Genomic DNA, 21,049 nt, shown 5'->3' on the forward strand with positions numbered 1-21,049 from the left:
ATGTCCTGAATGAAAGTTCTGCCACGAGGACATTTCTACAAACTGGCAATCAAGAGTGAAAATGAACATCTTGTGTGGACTTGTGTGGCCTGTGAACAGAACCAGGCTGCACCACCACATCATTTTTCTGCTCAAGCAGTCCCGGAGCAACCTTTGCACAAGGTGTACACCAACCTTGTAGGTCCTTTTCTGGGAATCGTGCGGTTGTTATGGTGGATGCATTGTGCAGTTTCCCATTTGTAGTTAAACTGTCTTCCAAGACACTGACAGCAACTACTTGCACACTGTCAGTCATTTTTGCTATTGACGGCTTGCCCTTGACTCTCATATCTGAAAATTGGCAGCAATTTGTATCGGAGAGTTTGAGGATCTTTGCATTCGCAACAATAACGAGCAACTGACTACTGCCCTGTTTCATCCAGTTTCTAATTCAGGGGAAGAGTGATTCCCACAAACATTAAAGACTGAGACACAGAAGACTGTGTCTGCCTCGTCCTGTCACAATACACTGTTTAGCTTTCTAGTTATGTATCGGGTGACAACAGACGGCAGATACAGTCCGGCAGTACGTTTGCACGTGTGCAGGAGTAGGGGCTTCTCGCATTTATTACATTCCACGTTGCATGCCCTGGAGTGTTGAGGCCTACTGTATTTTCCTCTCAGGGTGGCCATTTGAGACCGGTGTTTTGGCTGGCAGCAGGGATGGCTGCCAGGTGTTTTGGTGGACCACGGAAATTGGCATTTGTCTGTGATGGATGTCAATCAGCTGACTTGTCATTCAAATCAGTCGAGTCCGCCACCCATTCTATAAACGACGCCACAGTCTCTGCACCAGTCGGGTGGAGGGGTCAGTCACAGCATTTTCCCAGTAGGAGGCTCGCAACTGTGACAGTGTGTAAGTGCACTGTCACATCCAGTGCACCATCCAGTGTCCTAGTTTCACCCAGAATGGGGCACCAATGAAGATTGCTCCTGTGACCCCTGATGCTAAGCCCGTAGAACTGGAAACTGCAACCCCCTTTCCCCATTCACCCTTACGAGCCCTCGCCCCAGCCAGTGCAAACAGACCTGCCATTCTCCCTGCCTGCACAATCTTCTGCTATTCTGGTGGAGTCAGCCAAGTCATCGTGGCCTACTTCAGTGGGAGACCTACTGGCAGGGACTCTCGCACCCTTTCTGGTTTTGTGACAGAGATCGCAGCAGAAACTAGGTCATTTGCAGCACCTATGTGGTCTTTTCATGGGGGAGGGATTTCATACCCCCACCAGCAGACATTCGTGTGGATGCAGATGAGCTATATTGGGCCTCACAGCAGAGTAGTGCAGAAAGCTATCACAATTGCACGTGTGTGGAGCATTGTACGAGCAGAACTGCTGATCCAGGTGTCTACCTGCCAGTGGCGATAGGCTGCACCAGTCAGTTCTTATGCTGAGGTTGACTAACACAAGCCTGGATTTCTCATTTATCAGTTCTACGTGATAACTGTTTTGATCATTTGTGCTTGTTGCATTTTGTGCTTTTCTCCATGCCATTCTCTAAGCAGTAAAGTGAACAGGCTGTCGAGTTTTTCCTCTTCTAGGGTCCACTTCCCTGGCTTCCAGGTCCAGAAACCACCATCAACTAGAGTAGTGACATTCGCCCCAACAATACAGTTTCAGGGCATTTTTGTGCTTACACAGATACAAAACCATCCATCCCAAATTCTTGTCATCTTAATACCTCCCTTTTCCCACTGAGGAACCAAAGTTTTATCTTTTTCCAAAGCTTTATAAATGCAACACTACTGTTCCTTAAGGGTTCCCGCACTGAGGCTGGCTACTGGATTCCCATGGAAAGAGTTCCTGCCTTGGCCACCCAGCATCTCTGGCCACTTGTCTGCTGCCTTTCTTCCTACAGTCAAGATGCTAATCCCCTCCTTACCAAAGATTCCCCCGTGAGATCACGAGTGCCAAAGGCAACAGAGATCAGACTGATGCCATGTTCTTTGAATTTCAGCAGACAATTCATACAGCCCATCCCTAATATAGAGCAGATCTGCCACTGGATTCAGGACTTTCAGGGAAAAAGAATTCGACATGGCATTTTTAATGGTCTTTATTTATTATTTATTACTGTGTCTGAAGGACAAAGTATATAACCGGCAGATGTAAACGACAGTTTGGTAGTACCCTTATGGGCAATACTGTTTACAGTATTTATAAATGATCTAGTGGCTAGCGTTGTTCATGCGTAGAGGAAAGTTGTAATGCCAGAAAACTGTACAGTAATGTAAAAAGGCCGGCAGAGGGCCAACACTTGGTGCAGAGACTGGTAGTTCCTGAATGCAAAAAAATGTAATGTACTGTACATAAACACTCAGAGAGGTCCATTACTATCTGATTACACTATCTGTAGTACATCACTAAGAACTGTAACAACCACAAAATACCTAGGATTAACTCACTAGAATGACTTACATACACTTCAATATGATTACTCTGCAATTAACGTTTAAGAGTTTGGCAAAGTGCTTAGACCTAAAATGAAATGAACACAAAACAATAAGTTGTAAGAAAATCAAATGCTAGGCTGAGATTCAATGGAAGAATCCAAAGAAAATGTATTCATCCTCAAAATAAATGGCCAGCAAAACACTTATAAGGAAGATTCTTCAGTACCGCTCATCCATCTTGGACCTTTACCATGTAGAATTAATAGAGGAGATACAGAAGATCCAATAATAAGCAAAAACCTCCAGTGATACATGTTACAAGATAGGTGTTGTACATCAAAGAAAAGCTTACTGTTAAAATTTTGAGACAGAAGAATCGGGCTACATAAACTATCTGGTCCAAAGTGTCAGGACACTCTTTCATCTCCCCCCCCCCCCCCCCTTTTAATGAGGAACTGACCACTAGCTAGTATAAAAGGAGGCAGAGAGTACTGAGTTGTCAGCAAAGAAGCAGCAACAGCATAATGTGTAAGTCAAGAGATCTCAGTGGCTTCAGAAGTGGACTAGCCGTGGGAGGCCACCGCAGTAGCAAGACTGCACAGGTCGACTGTGGGTGATGTGATTGTGAGGTCGAAATGTGAAGCTACAAGCACAGCTAAACCAGGTCCAAACAGACCTCACATACTGGTGGACAGCAAATGTCAAGCATTATGGAGTATGGCTACAAAAGAACTGTATTTGACACACCTGCTTAAGGAGCAAGTGTGGTGAATGTGTGTCAGGTGGCCTGAGGATGCTACTGTGCACTGAAACCAGAAGCCAAAATAAATAAATTACAACTGTAGACACAAACACACGAAGTCTATTCAAATAATTCTGAAACATTCACAATTTCCAACCAATGGTGTGTTGGAGTGGAATGTGGTTGGTATTACTCCATACACCTGCGTTTAATGTGTAACTGTTGAAAGTTTCATTGTTGTATGTCTGTTAGTGTTCAGTGCACTATTGAGTAGAACGTTAGTCTGAAAATTTTGAGACGGCAGAGTTAGAGGAGCAATAAATGTGCATTAAATTTTTCATGAAACTCAAGAAAACATTTACAGAGAGACACCAAACAATGCAGGAAGCCTACGGTGATGAGTGCTTAAGCCGTATTTGGTGTTACGAATGGTTCACACAGTTTAAAAATGGCAGAATGGAAGATAAAGATGACCCTCATTCAGGACGTCCTTCAATGTCTACCAACCACGCTCGTATCAGGAACGTCAACAATATTGTGCATGCCAATCAAAGGCTTACTGTCGAAATCCTGACACAGCATCTTGGAGTGAACTGTGTTGCCCCCCAAGTTCATCCCACTGCTCATGAGTCAAGACCAAAAAGACCTTCACATCGCAATCTGTGAAGAGCTTTCGGATCATGCAAATGAGAATGAGATGTTCCTTAAGAGAATCATAGCTGATGATGAGACATGAGTCTATGGTTTTGATGTTGAGGCTAAGGTTAATCCTCACAATGGGCCAAGAAAGATTCTCCACGACCAAAAAAAGCTCATCACATCAGGTCAAATGTCAAAGCCATGCTGATTGTTTTCTTTGACCGAAAAGGATTAGTTCATGATGATTTTGTGCCACAGGTGTTGCAATGCCTTCAAGAAAATGTGAGACGGAAAAGGCCTGAAACGTGGCGAGACAATTTGTGGCTCTTGCATCATGATAATGCAACCGCACATTCATCCCTGTTGGTGCATAACTATTGCACAAGAAACGAAATCACTGTGCTGCCCCTTACCCTACAAACCTGGCCCATGCAGACTTTTCTTTTCATTTCCAAAGTTGAAAAACCTGTTGTAAGGATAAAGATTTGCAAGAACAGACGAGATAGAGTATTCTGAAGGATACCATGCACCATGAGTAAAAGGTAAACGTAGAAACATTTTGTGGACAAAGTTCCGGAATTTTTTGAGCAGATATTGTAAACTATTTCAGTACTGTATTGATCATTGTTACACGGGCAATATGTCGGGAATATGTAGTATATAAAAAAATCAAATTAAACAGTGAAATGAATCACCTGTTAGTTCCACAGTGCTACCAGCAGTCCAGATACCACACTGACTGTTCATAGGGAGTTAAAAACAAAGGTGCACAGTGGTTGAGCAGTTCCTCATAAGCCATATAGTTCTGTAGTCAGTACTAAGTAATGTTTGAGGTGGTGTAAAGAGCGACACCACTGGCCAGTGGATGGCTGGAAACAAGTGATTTGGAGTGATGAATTGTGCTACACCCTGTGGCAATCCGATGTAAGGATTTGGGATGGGCAGCTGTTTGGAGAACACTACCTGCTGTCATGTTTAGTGTCAATAGTGAAGTACAGAGGAGGTGGTGTTATGATATGGTGGTGTTTTCATGGTTAGGGTGTAGTCCCCTTATTGCATTTAAGAAAACACTGTGTGTGCTGTGTACAGTTGAGAAACAGTTCGGAGACGATAATTGTTTGTATCAGAGTGCTGTCATAAAGCAGCAGATGTGAGGCAATGGTTTTGGGCAATATCATCCCTAATATAGACCGGCCCTCCAAGAGTTCCAACCTGAACACGATGGAAAAACTGTGGGATGAGTTAGAACGTCACCTTCACTCCGGACCCTGGCATCCCACAGCACTACGTTCTCATGTTTCAGCTCTTGAGGAAGAATGGGCTGCCATTCCTCCACAGACATTCAGACTACGCACTGAAAGGGCTCAGCAGTGTTCAAGCCATCATAAAGGTGAATGATGGACAACCCCATATTAATGTCCACTAACAGGTGCCTGGATACTTTTGATCAGATAGTGTAGGCCTCCCAGATACTTGTAGCAAATGCACCAAGATGAGAAACTCACAAAATTACTGCTCCTAGGGAGGCTTGCTACAGTTAGTTGTTCTTCACATACACCATTCAAAACTAGAGCAGGAAAGGTGTGAAACAGTGGTAGTATCAGAAGCACACTTCACCCCACACCATAATGTGGCTTGCAGAGAACATACGTAAATGTTAGTCCATCCCTGTCACTGAGCGAGGTGGTACAATGGTTATGGCAATGGCCCTGCATTCGGCAGAACCAGTGTTCACATCCATCATCCTAATACCCAGATGTAGGCTTTTCATGGTTTCTTCTACAATGATCACGATAAATGCCTGGATGGTTCCTCGAAGTGGAGTGAGGGTGCACTGAGTCAAGCAAGAATGCCTGTATGGTTCAAGTGCTTTGAGGAAGGTCATGAATCTGTGTAAGATGACAAATATTCTGGTCAACCATCAATTAGCACAACACCAGAAATGATTCTGAAAGTGCATGATGTGATTCATGATGATTGAATGCAGACAATTCATGAAGTTTGTAAAAAACTTCGGCTATTGTACAGTAAATGTCAATGACTTCTAGCTGATGAACTCAACATGAGATGAACTGCAGCAAAGTCTGTCCCGCGCCTTCTCAGCATTGACCAACAAAACCTCAAGATTCAGACATGCACTAATCTGCAACAAAGAGTTTGAGAGTTCTAAAATTCTTATCCAGAGTCATAACAGATGATGAATCTTGGGTCTGTAGTTATGACCCTAAAACGAAGCAGCAATCATCACAATGGAAAATGTCATCTTCTTCCTAAAAAAGCTACATGAATTTGCAACAACTTGAAGCTAATACTGATCTTTTTTTCAACATTTGGGGAATAGTGCATAAGGATTTTCTTCCACCTGGTCACAGTGTCAACAGGCAGTTTCACTGTGAAGTTTTGAGGTGACTGATGGAAAATATTTGGTGCAAACGGCCAGAGCTGTAGAAAAAGAAAGACTGTTTGGTGCACCATGACAATGCATCTGCACACACCTTGCTCATTATGAATAAATTCCTGGCCACAGTCCACTACCCTTGCTACCCACCAGACCTAGCCCTGTGAGACTTCTACCAGTTACAGAGGACGAAAATCACTTTGAACAGGCAATGTTTTGACTCGACTGAAAACATCCAACTGGAATTGCAACTGGTTCTGAATACCCTTCCTCTTGTGTTCTTCCAGGAATGCTGAGAACAATGCTGGGATTATTGCATACATGCCGAAGTGACAGTGGACATTAGGATGTAAGTATAGTTTTCTGACTTTAACCTTGCATAGTGTTTTTTGTTAGTGTAATAACAGTGTGAACCAAGCAGTACCAAGCAACATTACAGGACACCACCAAAATATGATACACAGTCAACACAAATTGTTCACAGTTTAACCTGATATCTCGAACAGAAATCATTAAGGAGAGTAGGATAGCAAAAAATATCTTACATGTTCACAAAATTGAGATTAATGGGCAGGACATGAAATCTATTATATCTACTTCAGCATATATCTACTTCAGCATATATCTACTTCAGCACTCATAATGTGATAACCTCAAGTACATGAGAAGTAATTGCAGGAACACACTTTGAACCACTGCCACTGGAATTTAATATCAATTGACTCTGATAGCAATGACATATCATGTTTTAAACCAGATATTCTTCACACTGTGGTCATTATTAACTAGAACCATGAAACTGTGAAAAAGTTTGGACTGAACTTGGTAAACAAAAAGTACTGAAGCCTGAATAACCATAGTTGATCTACAAAATATGAATTTTCAAATGTGGATCCAAGTTTAAACTTTTTATGGAATAGAAAAAAACCCACCTTCACTTCTGGCAATTCACAGTTTTGTAACAAATTCTCATGCACACGTTACATTTCATCACACTCCATTTCCTATAATGGACCTTGAGCCCAGGAACATATGGAAAACAACAGAGATCCCCCCAGAGTCGGGCAGTGCGCTGGAGTTAGCTGCGACCAAGGAAATAATTAGTGCAACATTTCAATGCCCATTTTCACTCTTCTTTACCTGACTCCACAACCAATTGTTTCAAAAGCAGAATCTCAGAGTGATTTGGCACAAAATGACTCAGTACATTTCCGTCAATGAACAGTTCAACTCTTAATAGGCTCTGTCACAATTCTCTGAGTTTTTCAGAATCCTTTGAGTTTTCCTCGACTTGTCCCAAAAATTAACTTATCTGAGAAATCCCTATTTCCAATGTTTTTCAGACAATTTGCCACACTGTTTTCGACAGGACCTTCTGATCATAGATCGATTATTAAATACAAACAACTATTTAGCCACAAACCTGTAAGTGGTACAGAGACATACAATTATATTTTTGATAAATATGTGCAGCCATTATGCAACTGACAAACTCACAAAAATTTTTTGATGTGGACATAAAAATATCTAACTAATGAACTATATGAGGCATACCTGTTTTTAACTTGAGCCAGAAACCAGTTCTTGTCAACAACAATGCTACGAATACTTGATGGGATAATGTTTGTTCCAGAATCAAATTCAGATGACTGTAAATTGTAGCACTCAGAAGCCAACTTGTTTAACACACTTATGAGACCACTATGCCTGTTAACAAAGAATATTTTTATGAAATTTTGGCTCCAGATATACAAAATTAAAAACAATTTATTAACACTTATATTGAGATGCACTGCAGAAACAGTAAGCAGAATCATAGCTTATGTTATCTCATACTTACTACTAAATGTAGTAATAGTAATATAATAATAATAGTAATGAGTACACAACACTAATAACTAGTGAGCATAGATAGAGAAGCCTTAAATCATTGACAATAAAAAGAGAACTGGAAGCATTGCTGCACATAAATTAAGAAATCTGAAACTGAATGTTTTTTAGTTTTACAGTGTCTGCCGGTAAAGGCAAAGAAAAAACAACACTGAGAGGTACAAAATTCATTAATTCAACCAGTTCTGTAAATTTCATCAAGAAGAGCCCTCAGGGATGCTGAATGTGTCGCAATTTACAATAACAAAAGAGAGGAAAATCATAGAAAAATAATCTTTATACTGCAGTAACAATCATTACACTGCTTAATGTCATTCTTGTTTCTCCCATTAAAACAATCCAGAAATCAAGTTGTTCACAGAAGGCTATCAGTTTTTCTCCCCTCTCGCTGGTCTTTCACAGGCCATGGTTTCCAGCTGCATTGTTTCTTATTCACTTTCCGCTGTACTATTCAAGCCACCCATCATTTAATTTCTTCCTTGCCCTTCCCAGTTTTCTTTGTAGACTTCCTCACTCAACTCATATATTTTGTCCACTTCCTCTTTACTTGCGGCTGATATTGGCACATAAACTTGAATGATTGATGTAGCCACAGAGTTACTCTTCAGTTTCACCTCTAATACTCTGTCACTAACTGGAATAACCATTACTGTATTTTTTTCTCATGTTTCCTGTTTATAATTCCAACTCCATTTTCCTTCCTTTCTGATTCTTTGTAAATTACCTTGTATTTCACCAATCCAAATTCATCTTCTCCTTCCTACTGGACCTCACTTACCTTAAAAGATTGATATTATGTCTCTTCATCTTTTCTAACTTTCCTTTCTTATCCAGCATCTTCACATTTAGTATAGCAATCCTCAAGCAATATGTTTCCCATTTCTTTCTCTTATTTTAATTTAATTCAGCACTGCTATAACCCTGTACATAATACTTGGACAAGTACCGCAGCACCAGGTCGCTGATGCACTACACTTAGTATTTTCTGCCACTGGCACCTGCGCAGGCCAGTCCCTGGAGACACCTGCGGTGGGCACATGACTTATGCACACAGCACAGCACCTGTTGTGCCATCTACCAGAGCCCTCATCTTCATAGGTGCAGTGCAGCAGGTAAATTTGGTAAATGGATTGTAGGTATCACAAGTGCATGACACGGTGCCTGGTTGCTCTTAACATCTGTGCCACATTGAGCCTTAGGACCACGGGCATTCCATTCTAAATCGCAGACATAGATAGCACTCTAACAGTCAGGCCACCATGCCAGCTGTTGGCAGGTGGCACTTAAGCCATTATCAGTAGATCTACCATCCCACTTCACTGGATCAAAATAGAATCATTTTTTAAGATGTTTTAATCCCTCCCCCTTCCTGGCAGTGTATTCTTAGTTCAGATGTAATGTGGTACGTCAGATGGTACTACTGTTTTACAGCTTGTAACAGGTTTAAGGATTTCCTGGAATTCCTGGAAAGTAGGACATGTTAGTTATCTTTGGTGGAGAGTCATCAGCAGAAGTAGAAGTAACTGCAAGCTTGTCCACGAGAAGTGTGTGGGCCATTGTTGTTCATGCTGTATGTGAATGACCTAGCAGACCATACGTATTGTAACCTCAGGGTCTTTCCAGATGACGTCCTTATCTATCAGGAAGTACAGGAAAAAGCTTCACAAATATTCCATCATAACTTGATCAAATTTTAACAAAGTGCAAAGAGAGGTGACTTGTTTTTAACATCCACAAATGTAAAACTGTACACTTCTATCAAAGCAGAAAAGTAGTATACTGTAATTACAATGTCAATGATTCACAACTGGAAAACACAAATATCTGGGTGTAATAACAGAATGGAAAGGAATGATTACACAGACTTTGTCATCGGTAAAGCAGGTGGCAAACTTCAACCCAGGAAAATGCAGTCAGGGTAAGAGGAAGACTGCTTACAAATGTGAGCTAGTCCTGACACGTAATCGTAAAACAATGAGCCGTGCAAAGTAAAGCCCACCTGCGATGGTGCTGCAGCTCCGCCAGCAGCGCCTGCAGTTCCTCCGCTGCCAGCTGTGCTTGTGCCTGCTCCCGGCCCAGAGCCAGCAGCACTTCGGCACGGCGGGCAGCCAGTGATGCAGCCTGCCTCGCCAGTGCGAGCTGTGGCAGGGACAGCAGCTTCGTCGCCAGCAGCTGCAGTAGCGGACCACTCTGTGAAGGGTGCACTCCCTCCAGGCAGTGCAAGAGCCGTGACACTTGGCTTGGCTGAGAATAACGAAAAACAGTGAAGCAAACAAAGAAACTGCTACAACTTCAGCAGTAACAACTGTTACGTACAGCCAAGGTCAAACCACTAGGAAACTGAATTACAAGGAGGTACCCAGAAAAACCAGAATTATTTTTCAAAAGATATATATTTTTTCAAATTGTTTACAGCACAATATTATCCCCTTTAAAATACACTCCGTTCCAACTAATACATTTGTCCCAATGGTGCTTCCACTGTTTGAAATATTTTTTGTAATCATCTTTAGAAATGGCTGACAGCCCCCCCCCCCTCCCCCGTTTATTCCTTGACTTCTTCAATGTTGTCAAATCAGTGTCCTTTCATGCCTACTTTCATGCACGGAAATAAGAAAAGTCGGACAGAACCAGGTAAGGTGAGTATGGTGCATGGGGCAGCGGAACCATGCCATTTATAGCCAAAAACTGTACAACAGAGATGGCTGTGTGTGTAGTTGCATAGTTGCGGTGAAAGAACCAGTCTCCTGTCTGCCACAAATAGGGTTGCTTTTGACAAACATTGTTGTGCAGTCTTCTTAAAACTTCTACATTAAAGGTTTGATTGATGGTCTGATCTGGGGGAACAAAGCCTGAATGATTCGGGCAGCTGATGGATGTACTGAACAGGTTTATCATTAATCAACATGTCGCCATTTTTAAATCACGCAAAGCACTCGCACACTTGAACTTTTCCCATAGCATCATCTTGGTAAACTATTTTCAACATTAAAACAGTTTCAGCAGCATTTTTACTGGGTGGAAAACAAAATTTCACAGCTACACATTGCTCACTTCCCTGGCATCATAAAAAAATGAACAAGAACAAAACAGAGCTACCAAAAACAATTACTCCATATGAACAGAACAAGCCAGGTCAACAACACAGGCGGCAAACTGGCAATGAGTTGCACTATACACGCATAGAGGCAGAGATGCACACTATACAAGCTCCGCCCACAGCAATGTTATTCCGGTTTTTTTGGGCACCCCCTCATACAAACCTTGCTACAGAGATGTTGACTTTGGACTGTCAAGTGACATTACGCAGTAGTGACATAGACTATTAAATGATAACTGAAACAGGATGGTATGTATGAAAGACCACCAACACGCAGCAGTTTTATCACACTGAAAACAATTACTGCAAAAACAATCTGACCATCACTTTTGCCTTTTTACTGTTACACAATGACATAGCCTAATAACCCAAAGAATTTTATTCAAAAATGTTAATGATTTGGTCATTTGGTAAAGTGAAGTAGGAAATTTCCTGTATCTGAACTCAATATGGCCCAAAATAGCACAAGCACTGACAAAGGCAGCATATGTTTCATCTCACCAACACCCATAATGGCCAACTATCCGGCAGGTCTTGCACCAGTCCCTTCCACAGTAATATGACCCGTATACCAATAGGTTTGGCGTGATACAGAGATGTAAATTGGATGACAGTGGCACAATATCACTTTACGAGAGAGGAAAATAATTGTGGGTAAGTTGACCCTCTTTTCTGTGCACAATGACTGATATTCAAAGCCCTTGCAAAGGACATGGTTAAGTTACTTCAGTCTGTGCAGATATTAGATGATGAGCTGGGTATTCCTTTGCTGTTCATTCTTGAAGATGGTGGGAGGACTAGAGATCCTGAGGATACGGTGCAGGAAATCTGTTTACAGACTAGGTTTGGAGGATAGTGCCTGCCTGTGAAAGCCTTAGCGAGACCTTCAGTTTTTTGGCATGAGGTTCTCATCACTGCAGACATACCATCCATGCATGACCGGACTATATGGCAGCAACACTTTGGTGTTCAAAAGAAGACAGCTTTCAAAATGATAGTACTGTTGATGGTTAGTGAGTATGATATTAACAGAAGTATAGATACAGTCATCAGAAAGTAGAGGTCAACTTCCAGAAAGGTGGCATGTTGGGCTGAGGAGAACCAGATGAAGCAAATGGGAGAGAAAGTGTTGAGGCAGTAGGGGAATGAGGACAGGGTGTCTTGGCCCTTGGTGCAGATGACAGACATTGTGAAGTGGTAGCCCAGTGTAGATCCTGTGCCTATCGCCATATATTTTCAATTTTCAAATGTTAAAAAAACAGAAGATGTTTTTCCTGTTCCTCAGTAAGAGGAAGAACTCACTCTCTGTTAATGACGAAAGGCAGATTCACATTATTTTAGAGTGTAATCAGCAGTGGTTGTGAGAAAATGTAAAAAGTCTGTATTTTTGATGTGCATCGAGGGAAGATTATAGTATTATTTTACCACTGAAAAGTTGTATGAGTCATTATTCCAAGTAGTACTGCAATATATGGAAAACCAAGAAGCCCACCTGTGTACTTCAGAGTTATCATGAAAATCCAATTTCAACAACGTAAAGGACACAGTCAAGATTTTGTCGGTAGATACGGCGATCGGATGTAGTATTTTTAATTGGTAAGCATAAATCTACAACAAGAGCAAGACTATTTCTTTTATGTGGAACTAATATGATAAGATTTTTTACCCATTTACAAGATTAGCTCAGCTTATTGTGCTTGTCCGACACGGCAGAAAATTTTATAAGAGACAGTAATCAAAATTCCAATTTCAGATCACCTCTTTATTATTTTCTTATCTGCCATTAATTAATTTCATTATTTCCATATATCTAATTTTGAGTCCTGTCACAATCACCACTTCATAATATAATAAAAAATAAAATTTAGATATATGGAAATAATGAAATTAATTAATGGCCGATAAGAAAATAATAAAGAGGTGATCTGAAATTGGAATTTTGATTACTGTCTCTTATGAAATTTTCTGGTGTGTCGGACAAGCACAATAAGCTGAGCTATGCCAAAATCTTATCATATAAGGTCCACATAAATGAAATAGTCTTTCTCTTCTAGATTTATGCTTACCAATTAATAATACTACGTCCGATCGCCATATCTACCTACAATATCTTGACTGATTCCTTTATAATGTTGTAATCGGATTTTCCTGATAACTCTGAAGTACACAGGTGGGCTTCTTGGTTTTCTATATATTGCAGTACTACTTGGTAATAGTGACTCATACAACTTTTCACTAGTAAAATAATACTATATTCTTCCTTTGATGCACATAAAAAAATACAAACTTTTTACATATTCTCACAACCAAAATGGCTACTGCTGAATACACTTTAAAATAATGTGCATCTACCTTCCTAATGTCATTAATTGAGAGCGAAACTTTCCTCTTACCGAGGAACAGGAAAAACATAATCTGTTTTTTTATTTTTTATTTATTTTTTAATCAAAAATACATGACAGTAGGCACAGGCTCTACACTGGGCTACCACTTCACATTTTATCTTTGCCTTTGAAGAAAATGAAAACATAAAAGCAAGAAATGCAAAAGATACATCATAAAGTCTCTTTACTTAGGGAGACAGTATAGTTTGTATCATGTTTCTGTCCTCTTATGTGTTCTGTCTTCTTATTTCAGTGTTTCTGGCAATTGGACAAATGTACCATACTGACCCAAATAAAAGCTGTGATCTTCAGTCCAGAGACTGGTTTGATGCAGCTCTCCACGCTACTCTATCCTGTGCAAGCTTCTTCATCTACAAGTATCTACTGCAGCCTACATCCTTCTGAACCTGCTTAGTGGATTCATCTCTTGGTCTACCTCTACGATTTTTACCTTCCACAAATCCCTCCAATACTAAATTGGTAATCCCTTGGTGCCTTGGAACGATTCCTACCAACCTGTCCCTTCTTTTAGTCAGGTTGTGCCTCAATTTCCTCTTCTCCCCAATTGTATTCAGTACCTCCTTATTAGTTATGTGATCTACCCATGTAATCTTCAACATTCTTCTGTAGCACCATATTTCAGAAGCTTCTATCCTCTTCTTTTCGAAACTAACTTCCTCATATACTGGCCAATTGACACCTGGTAGTGTTCATGGAAAGTGCACATTAGGCAGAAAAACATTTACGTCACTGAATGGATGTGCACAAACCTGTTGCATATCTTGACAACGGGATCCAACGGCGTGTACAAGCAGCCCGCTGGCCGTGCTGTGGCGGTGGACGGCTGCTATTAACTCCTGCACTGGTGGCTCCGTCGACAGCTGGATAACATGCTCCATATGGTTCACCAGCAACCAGGTTAACTGCTCGGCATCACTCAAGTTCTCACACTGTGCAAAGTATGGCAACACAGATAATGCTATGTACCTATAAAACTCTTCACACAATACAATGACACCATTCACTGATAGTCTCAATACATTTCAAACCAAATGAGACACATAGAAACATTAATTTAGAATGGAAACTTATCTGCTTGCCTGACATCCTAGATTATCTTTGTATTAAGTGACAACATGGCACAACTTACTGAAATGGTTCAGCTAACATTACTGTTAAACAGTTTGAACATCAGGTTAACCAAAGAATACAAGCAAAGAAAAGACTGCTTGAGGATGAAGAGGATTATGCATATGGTTTTCACGAGTTCAACCGGATATGGTAAGGTCTGATACAAATACTGTTAACTCCTTGGTTTCTCACATTACAGCAATTTTTCTTTAATCCTCCCACCTCCACTGCTGATGGCCTCTTTCTCCTGTATATTTCGTTAGTAATCACAGTTACAAATACTTTTCCCGCAAAGTACAATCAATAATTTAAAATCCCTGACTGACAAATATCGGAATATTTTCCTACAATAATTGATACTATTGTCAACAGATAATTTTTTTCTCTGTAGCATTTCTACAGAAAAAGAATGCTTTCGCTCAAGGCAAGTTGAGGAGTTGAGAAAGGATGTCACAGCCGATGGGTCTAGAGGGGTTGTGAAAGGGGTATGTTTACTTATTTCTTGGTCAGTACTGGTAAGCAATGTATGTGCTCATCTGATACCATACAACAGCTACAGTATAAATACAGTGCAGAACTAAGAAGGACTTGCGGAAACGAATTATAAAGACATTCATGTTTAAACACACTTATTACATTGTTTACTTCTCAAATGACTCACACAAGCTTATTGTGTGTGGTGTACTCCTGACTTCAGCGACTGCAGCCATCACTCTTGTATAAAAGTTCATAAATAAGTTTCATGAGAGCTAGCAATAGTTTCTCATACTGTCAAATATAATATCAGTATTAAGAGAATGACAGATAGCTACTCACCACTAAGAGGTATTGTTGAGTTGCAGATAGGCACACTAAAAAGACTGCTAAACATGTGAGCTTTTGGCCAAAAGGTCTTCTTCTAAAGTAGAAAACATACACACATTCTTCCAAGCTCAATGTGAACACAAATGACCAGTCTCTGGTCACAGAAGCCAGACTGCATGTAACTGCACATGGTTGGAGAAGCAGCCTGGGTGTTGGGGGTAAGGAGGAGGCTGAGGTGTGGAGGGAGAGGGATAGCAGAGTAGGCGTGGGTGACAGTATGTAGCAGTTCCACCTGCTTTTTATTTCTTCGGTTGTTGTCCTTGGTGTCAATGTACGACGTTGCTAAACTGGCTGAAATAATGGAGTTTGTAATTTGGACACTGACTACGGTAAATAATGTAGCCAACAGCTGCACAATTATGTTTCACAGTACTTTAATTTCACTGTCCACAACCCCAACCCCTATATATATAAATAAATAAATAAATAAATAAATAAAACAGTTATTTGTGTATGGCCAGAGCATTATTGTTTAAACCTTCCATAAGCCTCATTAATAGTTTGCAGACAACCTCCACATACTGCTACGACAGTTTATTGTTGAACATATATGAGCAGTAAAAACAGAACCACATAGTTCACAGTCACTGTCATTGCTTTAACACATGGTCTATTGGTTTAACACTTATTTCACTGTTAAGTTGATGCATTGTTGTCATTCTAAGCAACATAGGTTCCTCATCTGAAACTCTGCCATGGACTGACTGTCTCATGACCAAAAATCAGGCCTTTATATATCCTCACAATAATAGGGGGCAAAACTACACATTGTTTCTGTACAAATTGTAAATAGCCTTTCGTTCCCTGTATTTGACCCCTGGCCACCTTCAGAATTTGAAAGAGAGTATTCCAGTCAACATTGTCAAAAGCTTTCTCTAAGTCTACAAATGCTATAAATGTGGCTTTGTCTTTCCTTAACCTATCTTCACGTGTTCCAACATTTCTACGGAATCCAAACTGGTCTTCCCTCAGGGCAGCTTCTACCAGTTTTTCCATTCTTCTGTAAAGAATTCATGTTAGTATTTTGTAGCCGTGACTTATTAAACTGATAGTTTGGTAATTTTCACACCTGTCAACACTTGCTTTCTCTGGGATTGGAATTATTATACTCTTCTTGAAGTCTGAAGGTATTTTGCCTGTCTCATACATCTTGCTCACTTGATGGTAGAGTTTATATGTCTTATAACTCAGGTAATTTTTTTCTCTGTCTCCAACCACAAAAACAGACAGATGTTCCCTCTAGTTGTAACGTATTTTGATCCTGAAAAGGTAACAAGAAATTGACTTATGGACATCATTCAACAGGCTGATGAGACAAGTAATGGTGTCTGATCAAGTCTTCACTGAAATTTTCATGTGTCATATCATGGAGGGGAGGAATGAGGTGAAGTTGGAGGTAGATGGAACACACAAAAAGGGAGACACCAGAGAGCAAAACCCAGGTGGAGATTTCAGAAGTGAAGTGAAGTGAAAGGCATGGAGAAGGGCTGGAAGGCGTTTATTCATGCTCTGAAATGGTACACTTTTTACTCCTCCCAAATTGGTATTCCGGTGTTCACCCAATCTGTGAAATACTCTATCCCAGTCCAGCCTTATTCCACAGCTACCACCAACCCCTTGCCACGGAGTTACACTTCTATGGAAGATCCAGTTGCACAACCTGTTCTATGCACTCATGCAGGAAATATTACTCCAGTCCCATCACATGTATATGTTGCCCTATCTCACATTGGGTCACATATGAAAGGAATCAAGTCACATACCAATCTGTGGTAACAACACCTTTTAAATGGGCACAGCCCCACACCAGCTGTCTTCCTAAGCGAGTAGCCAGTACCAAACATTGGCTGAAAGAAAATCATTAACAGCTCTTTGTTACAAGTGCAATTCTAAACAACTGCATTATCATAATCTACAATCTTTCAAGTTAACAAGTAGTTATGTGAACAGCTTCTAACTCATGACTACAGGCTGTATTTACAAAACGGCCAAGATCAATTTATTAAAAAGGAAAAACCTGTTGTTTAAATTTGTATCAGACTTTGGCACATTTATGCATATGTGTAGACGGTCCCAGCAGTAATAGGAGATGGGTGAAACACTTGTAAGAGGAAACACAAGCATTTGAGACGAGCCTTGTAGCAGTCACCCTATCACTGCCTCCATACAGTGCAAATAAAAATACATTGAATTCATTAGAGGAAAGGGATATGTTACTGTGAATGAAATCACAACTAAGTTGCAGTAGGACATAGTGCAGTGTAGGAAATGACTGAAGCTTGGATATTGACAAGTCTGTGCTTGCATTTATGACTGAAGATCGTAAGGTGCAGAGAAGAACCATTACCCAAAGCCTTCTCCAGCAATTTCTGAAATGAAGGATATGATTTTTGATGCTCACTGTGGCAAGCAATGAAAGATGTTTCTATCATATTCCGGAACATAGAGGGCTGCACTTTGGTTTATTTCTTTAAACCTGCACAGACTATCTGCCACATCCAGACACTTCTGAAGCTCTGCAAGAGATGGCACAATTAACATCTTGGGATGATCATCATCCTGCAGCATGATAATGTACAGCCTCACACAGCTCAGGCCCCTGTGGAGAAAATCCTGCACCCTTTCTACAGTCTTGACTTGGCAGCCTCCAGCTGTAATCTTATGAATTCTGTGAAAGAACAGCTGAGAGGTAAACACTATTAGAAGGCTAGTGCACATTCAGAGAATGATGCTTGAGTTTCTTCAGGCAGTTGGAATACACTTCTATTACAGGAGAATTTTCAGACCTACAGAACAATGGAAAAACATATGCAAAGAAATTGAGATTATTTTGGAAAGTGAGAGAAAAGTGTATACAATTAGATTTACATGGTCTGTCTAAAAATAAAAATTAACTTTCAGACAAAATATTACTCATAACTTTTAGTTCGACCCTGTTTTGTATTGATATATACACCCATATGCCTCTGCTGATGTGCCCCGCTAATATAGTGTTACAGTCTCTCACAACTTGCGAGGCTTGACTGTCGCACCTGACAACAGCCTTCAGCAGCCCCAACACTGTTGTTCCTGACTGCAGTACTCCATTACTGCACTCAGGCATCTCCAAAACACCAGCCTAGTCACTACCTGGCTGACGCACGTCGACAGCCCTCATGCTATCTCTGCCACTCAGAAGACCCATCGCTGCGCCTCGTGTGATCTCCGCATCACAGCATCAGCACACAACATCAATTAGCAATATATTTCTATTGTTATTATCTAAAATCAGCTAATTCAGATTTCAAACGTTATTGAAATATTATTTGTAAAGAAAATGAAATTACCAAACTTTGTACCCTTGCCCCGTTTTATTAAGCCTTTCTCAGAAGCCAGGCCACAAGCCATTCAGACAGTTCTTCCCATCCCAGTCTCGGAGACATGCCCTGTGGCATCACACTTTGTATCCTCTAGTGGCAGGTTTTCTGAATAAACCTGGCACACTCTCCAGTTTCTGAAACGTACCGTACTGATCTTCTTCCCAGATGCCCACTTCCCGTAGTAGCCTTACGAGGTGGAATCCAAAATTTTCAGGACTGGTGCTGCATCTGGAAACTAGTAGTAGTAGTAGTAGTAGTAGTAGATCTTTGCACCGCTAGGTGGTGAGAGCTGCATATCTGATGAGTCAGTGTACGGAGTGGCATTCAGCTGGGAGGACGTGTTGCATGTCCACAGTGATTTCTGTAATACTCTGTGTTTGGTGTGTGGCAATTTAACGATGGATCCGTGAACGGAACAGCGCACGTGTATCAAATTCTGTACAAATCTTGGGAAAAGTGCTATGGAGACCATTGCAATGATTAAACAAGTGTTTGGCGGACAGAGCATGAGCCATATGCTTGTGTTTCAGTGGCATGTTCGGTTCAGGGCCGGCCGTACAGACGTCGAAGATGATGCTCACACTGGAAGGCCCATTAGCCGCACAATGCCAGACATTGTTGCCAAACTTCAACAACTGGTTCATGCGGATCGACGTCGAACCATTCAAGACCTTGCAGATGAAGAGGGTATTGGTTATGGGACACATCAACGAATGTTGACTGATGAATTGGGTATGCATCATGTCACCGCAAAATTTGTGCCAAGGATCTTGACTGCTGATCAGAAGGCACAGCATGTTGAAGCATGCATAGACCTTCGTCAGACCGCATCTGATGATCCAACCTTCTTGTCATGGGTTATCACCGGCGATGAGAGCTGGATTTACAGTTATGACCCAGAGACAAAGCAACAATCGTCCCAGTGGAAGAACTCGGGCTCTCCAAGGCCCAAATAAGCAAGCACCAGAGACAAAGCAACAATCGTCCCAGTGGAAGAACTCGGGCTCTCCAAGACCCAAAAAAGCAAGACAGGTGAAGAGCAAAGTGAAGAGCATGGTCATCATTTTCTTTGATATCAAAGGAATTGTGCACAAGGAATTCGTCCCACCCAACCAAACAGTGAATTCTGCATACTACTGTGACGTTTTGCGATGGCTCCATGAAAATGTGCAGCGATGATGGCCTGAACTTTGGCGTCAAGGGAACTGGCTGCTGCATCACGACAACGTGACATGTCACATGTCCTAGCTCACCAGGACCTTTTTGGCACCTTGCGGCTTTGCACTATTCCCAAAACTGAAACTCAAGTTGAAAGGCTGTCAGTTCGACACTCTAGAGAGGATTCGAGAAGCATCACTGGCGGTGATAAACACCCTCAAAGAACATGACTTCCAGAAAACATTTTACCAGTGGCAGAAGCACTGGGACCGGTGTGTACGTGTGGATGGGAACTACTCCGAGGGTGATGGTGACCATTAGTCCAAAGGTAAGGTTTCCAAAATAAGGCAGCACCAGTTCTGAAAATTGGGGAAGCACATCATACCTCATCCAGTCCTGGACAGGTACGAGAGTATACTGAAAAGTAATTCCTTCAAATTACTTATGTGAAAACTCTTAAAGCTATTTAAATAAAATAAATATTATTAACATTCTACATCTTTATTCTTGTCTACATATTTGCAGCCTAGTGCCCCAGAGAGCTCTGTTATTGTAGTGTATAACATGGCAGTGTGTAATGTAATGATGTCGGAGTGTGAGAAAAAGTGTGCTGTGATTGAATGTCAATTTCAAAGAGATCATCCACAAATGGAGCATCCTCCCCTTCAGCATGACAACGCCAGATCACACTCCAGCACTGAAACATCTGCAACAATCCAATGCCTTGGGGTCACTGTCATCAATCATCCCGCACATAGTCCCGGCTAGGCCCCAACCAATTTTCATCTCCTTAAACAACATCAAATATTTTACAGTGACAGTGTCAACATAACTGTCTCTCACTGGGAGAAGTGTGTTCATCACCAGGGTGACAATGTTGAGAAATAAACACACTGTTATATATTTGAGTTCTTGGGCACATGACCTCATTCTAAAGTTGAAAAAACAAACAC

At 41.1% G+C, this 21,049-nt stretch overlaps 1 protein-coding gene across 1 annotated transcript in view; it reads right to left on the bottom strand.

The window, feature by feature from the left end:
• Positions 1-21,049, bottom strand: part of LOC126175120 (huntingtin) — a 539,564-nt gene that overhangs the window by 196,541 nt on the left and 321,974 nt on the right. Inside the window, exons 31-33 of the mRNA XM_049921673.1 lie at positions 14,355-14,534; positions 10,100-10,344; positions 7,765-7,917 (exon numbers count right to left, since the gene is read on the bottom strand). Of these exons, the coding sequence (XP_049777630.1) occupies positions 7,765-7,917; positions 10,100-10,344; positions 14,355-14,534 (578 nt within the window). The remainder of the gene's footprint in view (positions 1-7,764; positions 7,918-10,099; positions 10,345-14,354; positions 14,535-21,049) is intronic.

The sequence above is a fragment of the Schistocerca cancellata genome, chromosome 3 (genome assembly GCF_023864275.1).
Source record: "Schistocerca cancellata isolate TAMUIC-IGC-003103 chromosome 3, iqSchCanc2.1, whole genome shotgun sequence".
Lineage (NCBI taxonomy): Eukaryota > Metazoa > Arthropoda > Insecta > Orthoptera > Acrididae > Schistocerca > Schistocerca cancellata.